This window comes from Belonocnema kinseyi, chromosome 8, assembly GCF_010883055.1.
Source record: "Belonocnema kinseyi isolate 2016_QV_RU_SX_M_011 chromosome 8, B_treatae_v1, whole genome shotgun sequence".
Lineage (NCBI taxonomy): Eukaryota > Metazoa > Arthropoda > Insecta > Hymenoptera > Cynipidae > Belonocnema > Belonocnema kinseyi.
The window spans coordinates 76554688-76572737 of NC_046664.1; the positions used below are offsets into that span (position 1 = coordinate 76554688).

The 18050-nt window shown below is 25.5% G+C and overlaps 1 protein-coding gene across 3 annotated transcripts; it reads right to left on the reverse strand.

Moving 5' to 3' along the window:
* Positions 1-3838: 3838 nt before the first annotated feature.
* On the reverse strand, positions 3839-16771 carry LOC117177800 (venom acid phosphatase Acph-1-like). Of its 3 annotated transcripts, none has more exons than XM_033368734.1 (8): positions 16629-16771; positions 16421-16518; positions 16208-16342; positions 13593-13703; positions 13016-13281; positions 9485-9768; positions 6054-6262; positions 3839-4080 (listed from the first exon to the last, which is right to left on the reverse strand). In XM_033368734.1, the coding sequence occupies exons 3-8, from the start codon at positions 16313-16315 to the stop codon at positions 3934-3936; spliced, it is 1125 nt and encodes a 374-aa protein (XP_033224625.1). In that variant the 5' UTR covers positions 16316-16342; positions 16421-16518; positions 16629-16771; the 3' UTR covers positions 3839-3933. The 3 variants fall into 3 exon arrangements, with proteins under 3 accessions (XP_033224625.1, XP_033224624.1, XP_033224627.1); XM_033368733.1 differs by having other exon boundaries at positions 16668-16703; XM_033368736.1 differs by lacking the exon at positions 16421-16518 and having other exon boundaries at positions 16208-16261; positions 16668-16720.
* Between the last annotated feature and the right edge of the window lie 1279 nt (positions 16772-18050).

The window sequence follows — 18050 nt, forward strand, 5'->3', positions numbered from 1 at the left end:
ATGATTTAGAGAGTGTATGATGATAGGAATTATGAGTGATACTAAAATTAAAGAGTAGTTTAGGCGATTTCCAGCTGAAAATTCCGGCACAGGAACCTATTCAAATTCAGAATTATAATTACAGTGAAGTCTGGATTTAGTGATTCTGGATTTAGCGCTTCCAAGAATTGAAATAACGCTGCGGAACTGGATGTAAGGGCTGCAGGGGGATGTGCTATGTTCACTCAGGCATGATCTCGTGTTAAAACTGAGAATAATAATTTTCTTTTAAAACTACTTTGTACTAAATAAGAAATCTTTTTCAAAATTTGAAAATCTCTTAAGGCTTTCCAAAATTATTTGAAATCATTCAAGCGGGAACTCTTTGAAATTGGCCCCAAAAAATTAACAATTGGTAGATAGAAAACCGGAAAGCAACCTTGAATCAATTCAGTTGAATTAATTATTTCGAATTTTATTTATTATAATTTGATTGAGACGATAAACGATCAACTAAGAGGAATAAAGCTCGCTACAAATGTCGAATAAAGAAAAAAAACTCCGGAATTTCCCAATGAATTCTACGCATGTACTAAGGGTAACGGCGATTTGCATGTAAGTTCATGAAATTTCCCATGAACGATAAGCATTCATTCTTTTAGTGCTCGTTCGCATTTCTTGCTTCTCGGCATTCGTAAGCATACCCCACATTTGTTGAAACTGAAAACTATTTTTTTTTGATTTTTTAAAATTATTCAATTTGAAGATGAACAAAAATTTGAGCAAAATTAACATAAATCAATTTGAAATAAAAGACTTTACAGAAGTTTCTTTAAAAAAATAACATTGATCAGATTATTTCAAATAAGATAGCGTATAATACATTTAAAGACGTAGAATCTCTTGGGGTAAAACATGTTTTTTTTTAAGATGAAATTTGGTGACACTTTCATTTTATGGGGAAAAAAACATTTCTGCAAAGCTATACATTTTTTGACTTTAAAATTTATTTTTCAAAATGTAAAAATGTAATCTTTAAATAATTTTCCAAAACATAGGAAATATATTTTTTTTAAAAATTAAATCTTTTTATTTTTTCCACGACGAGAGATGAAGTAGCGGAAATGGTGGGGGGTAGGGAAAGTGAGATGAAATTTTAGAGGAGGAAGTAGTAGAAATTAGATAAAATTCAGAAAAGGAAAGAATGTGAAGTAAGGGAAAATGATAAGGTGGTGAAATGGGGAAATAAGGAAAGGGAAAGTAGCAAAAAGATAGTAGGGGAAAGTAGGAGGAAATTCATGGATGGAAAGTAGTAGAAAATTATTCGAGGGGTAGTAGGGCAAATGTGGGGAAAGTAGAGGAACTGAAAATAAATTAGTAAAAGAAACGTAGGGGAAGTGTGGGTAATGTTAGAGGGGTCAGAAAAAGCAGGCACATTGCAGAGAAATGGCATGGATCAAAAGTAGTGAAAGTGAGGGAAAATTATGCGAGGAGAAGTATGGAAAATAAGGAAAGACATTCAGAGGTGAGAAGAAAAATGAGAGAATGGGACGTAGAAGAAGAGAGAGGAAATTAGGGGAGGGGTGTAAAAGAAGAGTGGGGAAGTTCAAGGGAGAAAAGTAGGATAATTGAGAAGAAATTAAGGGAAAGTTGATACGGAAAGTCATGTGAAATAAAAGTAGAGGAATTAGTAAAAACGATGGGAAATTAAGATGGGCAAGCAGAAGAACTTGTGAGAAATGAGGCGTGGGAGAAGAGGAGAAGAAATAAAAAATGAGGAAAGGGAAGCAGGGTAATTGCGGGGAAATTCATAGATAGAAATTAGTAGAAGTTAGGGGAAAATGGGAAAGAGGATAAGGGAATTGCGGCGAGATTCAGGGATTGAAAGTAATGGAATAAAGGGGAAATTATTGGACAAGTTGAAATAAGGAGATGGAATGTAGGGAAAAAGAGAGTAGGGGGAAATCGGAGGAAATGCAGGGGTGGCAAGTAGTCAAAAATTATTAGAGCGGTAGTACGGGAAAGTAGAGGAAGTGCAAATAAATAAATAAATAAAAGGAACGTAAGGGAAGTGGGGATAATGTTAGGGGAGCGGTCGTAATGTATGTGAGGGGAAACTTAGTAATCGAAAGTAGTAGTAGTGAGGATAAATGAGGGAGTGGTTAGGAGAAGCAGGAAAATTGCGGAGTAATTGCATGGATTAAAAGTAGTGAAAGTAAGGCAAAATTATGGGAGAAGTATGGAAAATAAGGAAAGATTTTCAGAAGTGAGAAGAAAAAAAAGGAAAGAGACGCAGAGGAAGAGAGAGAAAATGAGGGAATGGGACGTAAAGAAAGGGTGCAGAAATTAGAGGACGAGTGTAAAAGAAGAGTTGGAAAGTTCAAGGGAGAAAAGTAGTGACAGTTCAGGCGGAGGAAAACAAGAAATTCATAGATAGAACGTATTGGAAGTAAGGGGAAATGTCAAAGAGGGTAGAGGGATTGCGGCGAAATTCAGGGATTAAAAGTAGTGGAATTAAGGGGATATTATTTAAGAGAAATGGGAAATTGGAAGTAAGGAAGGAGTAGTGGAAAATGACAAGAAATAAGGGAATAAGGGAGAGAATGGTAGTAGTGAAAGTTACAGGGCAGGAAAAACGGGAAAAATTATGAGAAATTAAGGCAGAAAATTAGGATAAGTAACGTGAAAAACAAGAAAAGCTGGTAGAGAAAGTAAAGAAAAATGAATGGGCAGTAATTAGAGTAAATTAGGAGTAATTAATAAACGAAGAACAGAAGAACTAATGAAAAATAAGTGATAGATAAGTGAAAGAAGTCATGAGAAATAAGGCATGCGGAAGTACAGCAGGTGTTGGAAATTTATTAATGGAAAGTAGTGAAAGTGAGGGGAAATGAGAAAGGGGGTAGACGAAGTACGGTAATTAAAGGGAAATGCAGGGATTAAAAGTAGTTGAAGTGAGGAGAAATTCTGGGAGGGTCAGTACGGACAATGAGGGAGGCTTAGCAGAAGTGAGAAGAAATATAAGAAAGAGACGCAGATGAAGTTAATGAAAATATAGAAATGTGAAGTAGGAAAAATGAGAGGAAATGAGGGTAGGTGCGCAAGACAAGAGAGGGAAAATTTACGGAAGGAAAGTAGAAGAAATTAAGATGGTTGGAAAGCTAGGAAAATGAAAAGAAATAAAGAAAGAAAAGTAGCATAGGTGAGGAGAAACAAGAGAAATAAGAATTGAAAGGTGGGAGATTATGATAAGTAATAAGAAATTACAGATGAGGAAGTAGGTTACGTGTGGGCAAATTTTGTAATGTAAAGTAGTTAAACCGAGGGGAAATGAGGAAGGGGGTATGGGAAGTAGAGGAATTAAAAAAGAATCGGAAGGATTCATAGAAGTGAAAGCAAGCGAAAATAATCGAAAGGGAAGTATGAGAAGTGAGGAAGGAGTAGTGGAAGTGAGAAGAAATAAGGAAAAGGGGCGCAAGGAATTAAGAGAAAATGAGAGTAATCCACTTAGGGAAAGTAAGAGGCAGTGAGGGGAGGGGTGTGAGAGAATTGAGCAAGAAGGGAAATTTATGGAAAATAATACAAGTTAAATGGGATAAGTGAGTCAGACGAATGAATGGCTTGTAGAGGAAGTAAGGGGAAATTATAGGAGAGGAAGTAGGAGAAGCGAGGGAAAATAATGCGAGAGCAATTAAGAGAAGCGAGGAAAAATGATAGGACATGAAGTAGGAGGAATGGGTGCAAATTGAGAAAGGGAAAGCAAACCAAATTATGGGAAATGAGCGGCGGGAGAGTAGGAAAAGTGAAAAGGAATTAGGAGAGGAGAAGTAAAAAGAAAAAAAAACTGAAAATATCATTTGATAAAATTCAATGTATATTTTCATTAAATTTAAAAACTTGTGACTGACTTTCCAATTTTCAAACATAAAAAGAAATAAAAACAAAAATATACTTTTACATAGTTGAGGAACAATTTAATTCATCACCAGATGGTGTCACGTCCTTAAGAAGATCGACGTACTTATCAAGTGGGCAACAGGCTAAACAACCTGGTATTTGTTTGATTTCTAGCTTCGATGAGTCGCCCTTGTAATATAAAACCTAAAAATAAAAATTCATTTATAAATATTTAAAATTATCCTTACCATAATTATTGTCAATAAGAAAATCGATAAATTGCTGAGAGTCTATAATCTTTTGAAAATGTATTTATAATTAAATTATTCTGATGCATGCGGAAGATAAAAGGTAGATTGTTCGGAAGATGAAAAAGTACATTTGAAATTTCACTTCTCAATTTAAAAAATTTTTTGATTGAAAATTAATTTTATTAATTAAAAATTTAACTATTATATTTTGGGCTGAAAATTGATCATTTTTTAGCGGTTGACCATTTGATTGAATTTTTTTTTTAAATAAAGAATATATTTTATTCAGAAATACTTTTTTGTTGAAAACTCATTTTTGGTAGAAATGTCATATTTTTTATTTCAATTTTTTTCCTGAAAAAATAACTAGGTGGACAATTTTTAGTCGCAAATTTATTTTTTAACTATTGATTTATTTGGTTAAAACTTGACTTTTTTGTTGTGTTTAATATTTTTATTTAATTAAATTCTTTAAATACCTGATTAATTAATTAATTAATCTAATTAAATTAATGAAAATAATTAAGTGTTTAATTACTTTTGTTCAGTTTTCTTTAAACTTAGCTTTTTTCGGTTTATATTTGAACTTTTTTGAACACTTTTTATTTATTTAAAAATTAAACTATTTGTTTTAAAATTCTGAGTTTTTTAAAATGTTTCGAATTTCGAATTTTCTTTCTGCTTTAGCTGAAAAATATTTCTAGTTTTCAAATTCCATTTTTTGTAGCCAATTCTTCTTTTGGTTGAAATTATATCTGCTTTAATTGAAAATTCAAATGCTTGGTTGAAAATCAATTTCACTAAATTAATTAAAATGATTTTATTTTAATTTTTCAACAAATTTGGTTAATTATTCAATTTGGAGTCATTAATTTCCATGTTCATTTTCTAATTATTCGATACAATTATGTTGATTCGTTTTTTTTTTGTTTACAATTAACTTTTTAGTTTGAAAATTTATTTTGTGTATATTTCTCAATCATTTTAGTTAACCATTTCATCAATTATATAAAAATTATTTCAAGTTTTAGTTAAATCTTCAACTATTTTGTTGGACGTTTATTTTTTGTTTAATATTTATTTTCTCTTAGAAACATAACTAGGTGAACAATTTTTGTTTGAAAATTAATGATTTTCAACTATTGAATAATTTCTTTTAAAAATTATCTTTTTTGTTGTGTTCAATATATTTGATTGATTAAAAAAATTGAAGTATCTAATTACTTCTGTTCAATTTTGTTAAAAATTTGCTCTTTTTTAATTTCGAGCTTCGTTAACATCTTTTTTTTTAATATAACTATTTTGTTGAAGTTTCTTAGCTTTTGTGGAAAATTGATCAATTTTCTACTACTTAACATTTGAATGAAAATTAACTTCAATGTAGAAAATTTTATGTTTGAAAATGTAGCAACTTGGTAGAAAATTTTTTTCTTTTAAACTGGCAATTATTTCTTGGTTGAAAATTTCACTTTTTGGTTATAAATTCTGCTTTGGGTATAAATTGCATCTTTTTTTATCAAAGATTCAAATTTTTGGTTGAAACTCAATTTCTTAAAATTCCAGAAATTAATTTTATTTAAAAAGTTGTGTTTTTATTAAATTAAAATTGATTTCCAAATTTTTAAAATTAAATTGTTTACCTATGTCAATGAATTCAATTTGATTAATAGTTTTTAAATTATTTATTTAGAAAATCAAATTTTTTGGTTTGAAAATTAATCTCTTTTTGTATAAATTTGTTGTTAATGTTATAAAAAATTAATACTTTGTGATGGCTTATACATGGATTTTTACCAAAAAAACGTTGACAATTTCGCCAATCAGACAAATTTGTAAGAAGTTTTCCAATTTAAAGAATTAATATTTTTACTCGTTAAAAATTAATTTAAAGAATATTTTTCACAAACTTTTCTTAATTTACCTTACCTGTACGTAAAAATCCTTATCAATACGATACAATTCTAATATCACTGCACTCGTAAAATATGGTTGATGCGGCTCATCTATACCAAGAGCAAGAATCTGACCAGCAACATTAATATCATGTGCGCTATAAAGCTCGATTTTCTTGCCTTTTTTCAGTGAACCATTCTTTTTTGCAATCATGTCATCAGACATTTTCTTCAATAAAATACCTAGAAGAAAATTACCGATTTTAAAATGTCAGACTTTACACTATTTCCTCTATTCCCTTCTTTTCCCCTCTTCACCCCTTTTTTAAATAATTACTTTTTTCTTTCCTTTTATCGAGAAAATTTTGTTCCGAATTTCTCGTTTTTTTTTTGATCGAATGCGAACTGAATCAATAAAATTTAATTTTGTTTCGTTTAAACTTAATTATTTTTCATTTTGATGTCTACTATTATATTTTTGGTTCAAAAATCATATTTTTTGCCAACAATTTTATTTAGTTAAAAATTTATAACTTTTTTGAAAAATCATTCATTCATTTTTTGAAAAGTCATCTGTTTGGCAACAACTTAATCTTCTTGATTAAAACTTCAACAACTTGGTTGAAGGTTGAACCTCTTGTTTTAAATATTGTTTTATTAGTTAAAGATTGATCTTTTTGGTTGAAAACTCGTTTCTTTTTACTTAATTAAAAATATATTTATTAAAATACGAAAATTACTCAATTTTTGGTGGTAAATTCATTGCTTTTAGGTGAAAATGCAACTCTTTGGATGAACATTTATTTTTTATTGAAAATTTATATTTTCGGGTATAAACTTCAACTCTGTAGAAAACTTGCCTTTTTGGTTTAAAAGTTGTTTTTTTTTTGTTTAAAGTCAATTTTTTTCTTGTCTCACTGAACATATTTTGTTTTATGAAAATCAAATTAATCGGTTGCAAATGCGTCTTTTTGAATGAAAAATTCATATTTTTAGCAGAAAAAGTTTGGGTTGAAAATTTATCTTTCTCCCATGAAAATGCAACTATATTCTATAAAAATTCGCATTTTGAATTAAAAAATGAAACCATTTGATTAAAATGTATTCTTGTACGTCAAAAATGATTCTTTTTTCGTTGAAAATTCAACCACATTTTCGAAATTTGAACTCTTTTGTTCAACATTCATATCTTTGATATAAAAAATTATTTAGTTGGAAATTGGTTTTTTATGTTGGAAAGCTAATTTTTTAAACTATAATCAAAATATTTCACTTTTATTTGTAAGATTTTTTTATTTGAAAATTAAACTATTTGGTTGAAAATTTATCTTGTTTATTCCAAAATTCAACCATCTGTTTAAAAATTTATCTTCCTAGGTTGAAAACTATTCGCTTGTAAATCAGTCTTTTTTCTTTGAATTGAATTGTTTTTGATTCATAGTTAAAATATTTTTAGGTTCAAATACGACCTATTCCATTTTTTGTTGAGAATCCTTCTATTTTAATTAAAAATTCAACTAATTGGTTGATGTTTTAACTTTTTCAATTGAAAGTAAATTTTTGTAACTAATATTTTCTATATTTTATTCACATTTAAAAATAATCCTATCTTTTTTACGAATCAAATTACTTGGTTGCAAATGTTTTTTTTTAAATAAAAAATTCATTTTTTTATTAGAAAAGACCTGGTTTGAAAAGTTATCTTTCCCCGATGAAAATTCAAGTCTATTTTATAAAAATTCGCGTTTTAAACTTAAAAATGAAACTTTTGGTTCAAAATTATTATTTTTTTGTTGAAAATTCAGCTACGTTTTTGAAATTTAAACTCCTTTGTTTTACATTAATCTCTTTCATAGAACAAAATATTTGTTTAAAAGTTCTTTTTTTTTGTGGTTGAAAGCGAATTTTTTCCACCAAAAGTTAAAATATTTAACTTTTAGTTGTAAGATCTTTTTATATGAAAATTAATTTATTTGTTTGAAAATTTATTTTGTTGATTTGCAAATTCAACATTGTTTCAAAATTCACCTTTGTAGGTTGAAAATTGAATAATTTGTCTAAAAATGTAATTTTTGTGGTTTAAAATTTAATGATTTTGTTTTTAAAAAATATCCTTTTTAGTTAAAATTTTAACTATATTCGGTTGTAAATTAGTCTTTTTTAGTTAAATTAAATTGTTTTTGATGCTTTGTTAAAATATGTTTGGGTTAAAACATCAACTGTTACATTTTTTCAAAAATTTAACATTTGCGAAAATTGGGTCGAGAGGTTGAAATTTTAATTTTTTTTTTCAATTTCAAGTACATTTTTGTGACCAAATTTTTATATTTAATTATTATTTGAAAATAATTCTTTCTTTTTTTTTAAATAAAATTAATCAGTTAAAAATTTGTCTTTTTAAATAAAAAATTCATATTTTGGTAGAAAAGGCTTGGGTTTGAAAATTTATCTTTCTCACATGAAAATTAAACTATAATCTATCAAACTTCGCTTTTTGAACTTAAAAATGAAACTTTTTGGTTAAAAATTATTCTTCTTTGTCGCTTTTTGTGGCGTTTTTTATATAGAATAAAAATACTTTTTGGTTTAATTATAAAAAATTAGATTTTTCTTCAAAAATTCGTCTTTTTGATTGAATTGTACTGTTCTTAATTTTAAGTTAAAATATTTTTTGGTTGAAATAACAAAAATGACATTTTTTATTAAGAATTCTTAGTTTTTAATTAAAAATTCAACTGGTTTATTAAAATTTTAACTCTATTAAAAAAATTAATCTCTTTTATTTAAAAAACTGGTTAAAAATTCATTTTTTGTGATTTAAATTGCTCTTTTTGACTCAAAATTTAAAAATTTCATTTTTAGATGAAAATTGGTCTTTTTTTAAAATTAAACTATTTGGTTAAAAAATGTATCTGCATGAGTTAAAAATTAAAGTATTTGGTTAAAAATTCATCTTCTTAGTTCAAAATTGAATGATATTGTTTAAAATTCGTCTCTTTTGCTTGAAATTTCAACTATTTGATTGTAAATAGACATTTCCGGTATAAAATAAATCTTCGTTCTTGAAAATTAAGCTTGTTGGGTTTAAGGGTCGAATTTTTGTCGAAACATTCGACTTTTTAGCTTAAAAATTCAACTCTTTCGTTAAAAGTTTATCTCTTTTTGTACAAAATTAAAGTTTTTTTAAATTTAAAATATAACAGTTTTGTCAAAAAATTGATATACTATTATATTTCGCCACTTCTGAGAAATTTTCGGCTCGCAAAGAAAAAAGGTTCTTTAATTTAAAAAAAACCGTCTTTAAATTAAATAAAAAAATTAATATCAATTTTTTAAATATAAAATGATTGTCATCATTTTTTATTTTCGGTTAAATAAATAAAATTATCTTAAATTATCATAAATATCTAAAAGTGAAGAAAAATTCTTTCCTGAGTGATCCTGTTCTTTAAAAATACATCTTACCTCCATTTAACTTTTTTAAAATCGTATTGTAATTTTTTAATTCAATTTGAACAGAAGCTGCTTTCGCTAATTCGCCACTGGCCAATAATTCTTCGGCCCATTCTGGAATCGGAAGTTTCATTGCTTTTTCTTCAACAAGAGTATTGTAGAGGCGAAGAGCATGTTTAAAACTGTCTATTTTCTCTCCAGTGAGATATGTTAATTTTTTCCACAGTTCGTTATATTGTGTTGATTTTTCCGCTACTTCTGCGAGTTTGAAGACTTTTCCTTGCTCTGCTTTGAAACTTTCAAGCAGAAAAAATATTATTTAAAAAAAGTCAGAGTCAAAAGTATGATTTTAGAATTAGAAAAACACGCTCCTGACTCTAACATTACTTTTTTAATTTGAAATAAATTTACAATTTGCATACGAGCAAGGTGTTTTTTTTTTTAAACTAAGTATTTTTTTGACGCTCATAGAATTTTTTTACGAAGAGATCAATTTTGTTGGACATTAATACCAACAAAAAATTTAATGTTTGAATAAATTGCAAATTGGATACCCTGAATTATAGATAAAATAAAAGGAGATTCGTTGGAGTGACGCAATCTATACCTTAACATACTCGATTTTTTTTTAACTTGGGCTACTTATTTGTTTGTAGGTAAAATATTGTTTAACAAAAATTCTGATTTTTTTGAAAAGTTTTTCTCCAAAAAACGCATACCCTGATTTTTTAAAATCATTTTTCATTTTGTAATTCACAATGTCCTTTTAGAGAAAACATGATAAAACCTATGCGCTCAAAATAAACATTCTGAAAAATTTCGTATTTATATAAATTTTTTTAATATTTGCCTTAAATTTTGTTTCTATACTATATTTTCAAATATTTGTTCTTAGGTAAAAAAAAAATATTCGCAATAAGAAATTTCCGAAATTATAAAATTATTGTCAATTAAAAATTTCCGACTTGAAAAATTCCTCAAAAATTAAAATTCCCCACAGTTCTAAATATTAGCGAATTAAAAAACTTCTAATAATAGATAACTCCCTAAATACAATTTCTAACATTATAAAATTTCCAAAATGGAAAATTTTCGTATAATAAAATTTTCGAATGATAAAATTAACAATCAATAAAATTTCCCAAAGTTTATAATAATACCAAATTAAAAAATTTCCGAATTTCGCCCATTAAATTGTTTTATAAATATTATTTATCTATCAAAAATATAATTGTCAAATATTTTCTGAAGAAAAATATTATTTTTAGTTCTTATAATTTCTAAAAGTATTGTCTGGATTGAAAATAACAATAATTGAGAAAAAATGTTATTCAAAAATATATTTTATTAGTTATTGCTATTTTAAATTTAAACAATAATTTTAGTTTCTTTGATAGAAAAATATTTGATTTTTGTACTTTTAATTGATTAATTACATCCATAAAAAAATTTTAATTGTTTATTTTCGGAAATTTTATGCACCGACACTTTCTTGTTAGGAACTTTATTATTTGGTTATTTTAAAGTTCGGGAATATAGCGTCCGTAATTTTCTTTTTCGGGATTTTTCAATCGTCCCAAAAGGATAATATCTTAAATAAAAAATTTCCGAAATTATAAATTTGCCTAAATTTAAAAATCTCTACTTGGGAAATTCCCGAATAATAGAATCCCCGAACAATTTATAATATTAGCAAATTTGAAAATCCTCGAATAATAAAATTATCGGGGTTTACAATATTACTGAATCTTAAAATTACATAATAATTGAATTTTTGACAGAAAATTACTGATTTCTAAAATATCCGATACTGATCCGATTCTCAACACTAGAAAACTATCAAATTTGACAAATGAAAAAAAAAACAGTTTTTCCATAAATCCTAATTATTCATGTAAAATACAATAAATAAATATTTTGATAAAAAAAATTTTTGGTTTAAATGTATTTTTTTCAAGTGAGTGTTTGAATTTGAAATAAAAATATATTTGAAAAAAGTATTTCTGAATCAAAAAGAAAACTAGTATGTTTAATATACATTTTCAATGAAAAACTTGCATTGAGCTTTTTTCAACCATTGCTATTTTTCATTTTTAAAATAATATTAAAAAACACATCGAATTTGAAAAAAATACTTTCGTTAAAATAATTAATTATTTTATTTTAAATGAATTATTACATTATTAAGAGAATTTATTTACTTATTAAAAATTAAATCAATAAAAATAAATTTAAATTCGATAATATTACAAAATATTCGGGATTTTTTTTTATTTAAATATTTTCTTGTTCGAGAATTTTACAGTATCGACAATCTTATATTGTTATTTTTCGAAATTTTTGAGTCGTTCTCTAATAGTTTCTGCTCGGTTTTTGGATTAAAAAGAAATTTTAACGTTCTATTAGCTCAAAAATTAAATCAAGTTTTTGGTATTCGCGTTTCTACAAGCAACCAAGAATGAAGTAAGAAATTTTTAAAAAATTGACCAATTTAGAATTTTTTGAAAATTTGCAAAAAGAATTTTTTTATAAAGTTAATTGCATACCTTACTACACAAAATAGCTGAAAAAATTTTAGTTTCGAGATTTTTAACTTTTTTCAAAAAAGTTTGTCAACCGTCTTATCTATGAGTAATTTTACTTGATAGTGAATTAAAGAATAACTTTTTTCGTTTATTTTCACACGAATAAATTTTTAATCAATAATCGGGTAAAACAAAACAAAAATTTCATCAGTATTGTGTATCCTGGAATCACTCAAATTCTTCTTAATTACTGTTAATACCAAAAATCTAGCAATTCGAATAAAAATTCTAGTAAAAAGATTTTTTGCAAAATCTGATTCTGTGTTATAATTTTTTTTAAATTTTAAATAAAATGTTGGTTAACGCTTAGTTTGAATTTATTTTTTCTCATAGTTTTTGACACCATCTAGTATTTATATTTTTTGAAATTATTATCATTTAGTTAAAAAAAGAATGAATAAAAATAATTGTATATCATCAGTGGACTTTTTATACTTTTAACTAGTGGTTTCATTTTACATTATGCTTTTTATTATCCTGAAAAATTCCAATTTGTTTGGTTCTTTATTTTTTTGCTGTCATCTTTCAGTAGATTGATAGTATAAAATCAGAAACTATAAAGAAAATCCCCGAAACTGAGTTAAAAAAAAACATTTTTTCTTTAACATGAAAAATTAAAAATGAAGGAGACTATTGAAATTACTCAGTACCTCGAAATTTGTATTCCCTAGGGATATTGACTCTAAAAAGATAGACTTTCAGTGAATTAGAATAAGTATCAGAATAAGTAGCAAACGTTACAAAATAAAATTGATAATGTAAAGGTCTGTTTGCGTGACTTCGGTATGGAACTCACCTGAATCAGTATGCTTCTAATTAAAAAAGTAAATGTAAAAAATATTAAAAAATATTAAAAGAAGAAAAAATATAGAAATAGGAATACAGTCTAGGGAAAAACTTTAGTAAGACTTAAAATTTGACTTGAAATTTTAAAACTTTTACGACAGTTAAATTGTACTTAGGACAACCGGTTGGCATCAACAGTGAATCATTTTCTATATTTCCTACAGTTGTTGAAATTGGCTGCCAATTAAGTTTTGGGTGCCATTTTTGAATTGAGTCTGGAGGATATAATCCAGCCAAGACTAACTGCAAAGTCATTTTTGTTCTATCGAAATCTGTACTTCTTGCTAAAACATCGTCAGGAAAATACGTGCTTCCAAGGAATTCATCGTATCTTTCGCGAAGAATTACTCCAAGTGAGTATGCTCTAAGTTTCCCTCTCTAAAAAAAATTTAAAATTCAATAAAAAATCAAAAGAAGAATTGGATCTTTAAAAATAAAAAATACTAAGTAATAAGTAATGTATTCCATATCAAAAGTAGTATATCTATGACGCTACGATGTCACTTGCCGACCAAAAAAGGTTCTGTTCTAAGATAAGTTACTGACCGTTGGTAAATCTGCATTACCGGCCGATGGTAATTATCTGATGTCGGTAACTTAGCGCAGACACGAACATTGATCGGTCGGTAAATAGCACCGTATTGACAAAGCTATACTATTAGTAAAAAAAATTTCTGAAATAGATTTACATTAGTCAGTCCTCCATCTCCCATCGGGTAAAATTTATTGTTAATATTTGGATCGTTAGGATACATTTCGTTGAGCGATTTTTCTGGGGTCCGATCTGCATGCCTAAATACCTATAAAAATATTCAAATTTAAATAAATTAAAATAAATAAATACGACCTATCAACAAAGATATGATCAAAGTTAGGATTTAAAAAATTTTATTTTAAAATTGCTAATAATAACCCATTTTCGAAAAACATTTGTTAAATTTTTTAAAGTGAATTCGAAACTATTAAATATCCAAGAAAAAAGCGAGTTTATTATTAAAAACAAATTTTAGAAATGTTAAATTCACAGAATTTTACATGACCATTGAATGAACGTTGGAAAATTCAGCAGATTAGAATATTAGATTTTCAAACATTTTTTTACAGTGGATTTTTCATCTGTTAAAAATTGAAGATAAATGGGCTATAGAACAGTTTTATCACTTAATTTTAATATAAAATTCGCTTTTCATTAAAAATGCCAGTTTTCTTCTATTTTTAACAGTTAAAAATTCACGTAGAATATTTAAGCAAAATGCGTTTTTTTGTTAAAACAAATGATAAAAATTTTATATTCACATAAGTTTACATAAGCGAATTTTATAAGTTTTTAAAAATTGAAGAAAATTGGAAATGTTCATACTTCATTTTAATACCAAAAATTCGCTTTTTGAACATTTAATTGTTATAAGTTGTATTTCCGACTTTAAATTTTCCTCGATTTTCAACAGTTAATTTTAAAACAATTAAAAGTTAAATAAAAAAAGGTTTGTATTGCATACGAGTATTGAAAATGATAACTTTACATGATTCTAAAGGAGAATTTAATAAACTGTTTAAAATTGTGGAAAATTGAAATTTAATTTTCAACTGTTTTTTATAGTTAGATTTTTAAATAATCAAAAATTGAACAATTCAATTTTCAGGTGTTGAAAATCAAAAGAATTTAAAAATATCACTTTTTAAACAGTTGATTCTAATAGAAGTTTTGATTTTTTTTTGAAAATTCCACTGTTGAAAATTTAAGATGGAATTTGCAGCAGTTGAATTTTAAACTTTTAAGTTTTTTAAATTTTTTACCGTTTGAAAATCCACTATTAAAATTTCAAGGGAAAAGCTAATTTTTTATTTAAAACCAATATTAAAAACGTTAAATTTACATAATTTTACATGAAAAATTTATAAACTTTTTAAATTTGAAAAAATTCAAAATATAACGTCTTTAATACTCGATTTTAACATAGAATTCACTTTTTTCTTGAAAATCCAAGAAAAAAATCGATGTGAAACATAAGTCATAAAAATGCAGTTATATTTTTAACGTTAGAAAATTCATGAAAGCTAATTAATATAATTTTTAATTTTGGAAAATGAAATAATTTAATTTTTAAATGCTAAAAACGGAAAAAATTAAACTGTAATTTTTTGAGAATAAAAGTAAATTGAAAATCGAAATTTTAACCTTAGAATTTTCTACTTTTAATTTTTTACGATTTTAAAAGCTTAATTTACAACAGTTGAAAATTCGAAAAAAAAATATTGAAATAAGTGTTAAGAATGATAAATATACATAATTTGATATGAGAATTTAATAAGTAGCTGAAAATTGAAGAAAGTAGAAAATTAAATTTTCCATTGTTCTTTTTTAGAGTTGAATTTTAAGTTTCATATTGTATTTCATAGTAAATTTCATATTGTATTTGAAACTGCTTAAACTTGAAGAAAAATGGAAAATATTACATTTTAATAGAATATTCACTTTCTTCTTGAAACTCTAACAGGTGGAAATATAAAATTAAAATTATCGATATTGAATTTTCAGCATTCAATTTTCTTAAATTATGATCAGTTAAAAGAATCACTATAGAATAGTCCAAAAGAAAGCGAATTTTTTATTTAAAAAGAATGTTAAAAGGTCTATATTTGCATAATTTTATATAAGAATTTTATAAACTGTTGAAAATTAAAGAAAATTAAACATTTCATTTTGAACCAGTTTTTCGGCAGTTGAATTTTTAACAGTTGAAAATTCAACTGTGTAGAATAGAAAAAAAAGAACTTAAAACATTTAAAAATTAAAAGTTAGAAAATGCAAAAAAACTGAGAATAGAAATTTTGCAGGTGAAAATACAATTTTCATTTTTCTTCAATTTTCCTGAGTTGAAAATTTAAGAAGAAAAGCAAAGTTTGTATCGAAAACAAATTTCAAAAATAATACGTTCACATAATTTTACATAAGAATTTTACAAATGAAAATTGCAATATTTACCATTTTTTACGGAATATATAAGTGAGCTAATACAATTAAAGAAAGTGTTCTTAAAAACTCTTTTAACATATTTTTTCAACGAATAAAACCAAATCTACGCATCCTATCATAAAATGATTATTAACAAATTTGAAGCTATTTCCAAAATTTTTTTTTCAATGTTTTTTTTTAAGAACAAAGAAAAACTACGATTTATATCAGAAAAAGATTATTGAGAATGTAAAAATTAAACAAGTGTATCTATTTTAAGTCTAAGATTTGAATAATATTTTAAAATGTGATAAAAAATATTTTTAATCATCAAAAAATGTTACTCACGATGTTGACTAATTGCAGTTCAGGTTTGAGATTTCGAGTAAAAACGAAATTTTCCTTGAAAAAAATTATTATCAAGAGGGTTTCAAAAGTTTGATCACAAAAATTCATCTTGAGCGTCTAAATTTGGAATGATTTCTGAAAAAAACATTAATTGTGTAAACAGTGGGACGAAATGTTTAAACAACATAATTTTTCTGATAAAGAGCGACTTACATTCACTTTTTTGTTTTTCAGAAACCTGATAAAAATGTAATCAGCAAATGGCTATTTTTATTTCAGTATGGCATTTTTTGTTTCCGAAATTTTAAAAGCTATTCCAATTGTTTGCAAAAATACATTTTCAAGTTATAAACTAAATAATTAATTAAATTCCTTTTAAATAAAATGTCTTATAACTCCAACATGTATCTTTAAAGCTTACACAATATAAGAGAACATTTTTTGCCGATTATTTTTTTACCTGACTGTACACTTTATTAAAATAATCAATTGGTATTTTTCACTTGAATTTGAATGATTTAAAGTATTAAATAACTTAATCTAAATTTATTTTAACGGCCTTACTGTTGTTAAAGTTAATCTATACTGAATCATACATGATATCGTTCGTTTGAAATAATACATTTAAGAGATACCAGAAATCATTATTGTTTACAAACAAGATTTAATTAATTTTATAAATATATATATTATGAGATAAGAGAAATATTTTTCTTTTTCAGGCATGTGTCAGAAGTTTTTGTGTATATTACTATAAAAATCGATAAAAAGTATTTTAATGGGTAATTTTTTTTAATTTGTTATTAAAATGGGTATATATTTTTTTAACTTAATTGAAAATTCACAAAATTAGTCTTTGTAAATTTATAAAATATTTTTCATTTATTCCTAAAATGAGAAGGAGTACTCCAATTCGGTTTTTACGTAATTAATAATTCGAATTAGTAGATTAATAATTTATTGCATTGTTAAATTTCAGAAAATGTAATTAAAAGTAAATAGATTTGGAAAATAATAATTAATTATTCGGTTGAACTTTCAAAACAAATGTTGAATTTTCAATTTGTAGAAAATGAATTAAAAAAATGAACTTTTTAACAAAATAGGACAATTTTCAACAAAGATAATCCTTTTAACCATAAGACCGCATTTGCTGAAAAAGAGTTGAAGTTTTAACATGCAAATACTAATTTTTTACGAAAAAGAATCATTTCCAAAGAATGTTGAATTTTCAATCAGATATATAAATTTTAAACTAAAATGATGAATCATCATCAACTATAAAGACATTTTTAACAGAGCAGTTTATCTTTCAATTCAGAAATTAAATATTTTCCATCCGAAATATGAATTTTTAACAAATACTTTCAGTCAAGTAATTAAAAAAGTAGTTAATTCAAATTGTTGAATTTTCAAGTCAAAAGACAAATTTTCTGTAAAAAATGAAGTTTTAACTTCAAAATATAAATTTTTAATCAAAAGAAGTTAGTTTTCAACCAAAAACAGAAAAGCTACGTTTTCAAATAAAAAATTAATTTTTAACAAAATAGTTAAAAGTTCAACTAAAGAAATAAACCTTAAAAAATAATTAAGAAAGTGGCTTGACTTTTACCCAAGTAGCTGAATTTTAAATTAAAAAATGAACATTCTACAAAAAATGCAGTAGATATACCGTTAGTTAAATTAATTAATTTTTTGTTAAGAAAATGAATGTTAAGCCAAAAAAATCTTATTTTCAACCCAAGAAATAAATTTTTAATTAAAATTATGAATCTTTAATAAAAACATGTTCTTTTTAACAAAGTGGTGCAAATTTTAACGAAGCAACTGAATTTGAGAAGAA

Coding starts and splice junctions, on each gene's coding strand:
- LOC117177800 (XM_033368734.1), bottom strand. CDS start 16,315: ATGAATTTTTGTGATCAAACTTTTGAAACCCTCTTGATAATAATTTTT. Junction 13,704..16,207: donor AACTGCAATTAGTCAACATC/GTGAGTAACATT, acceptor ATATTTTTATAG/GTATTTAGGCATGCAGATCG. Junction 6,263..9,484: donor TTTAAAAAAGTTAAATGGAG/GTAAGATGTATT, acceptor ATTTTCTTCTAG/GTATTTTATTGAAGAAAATG.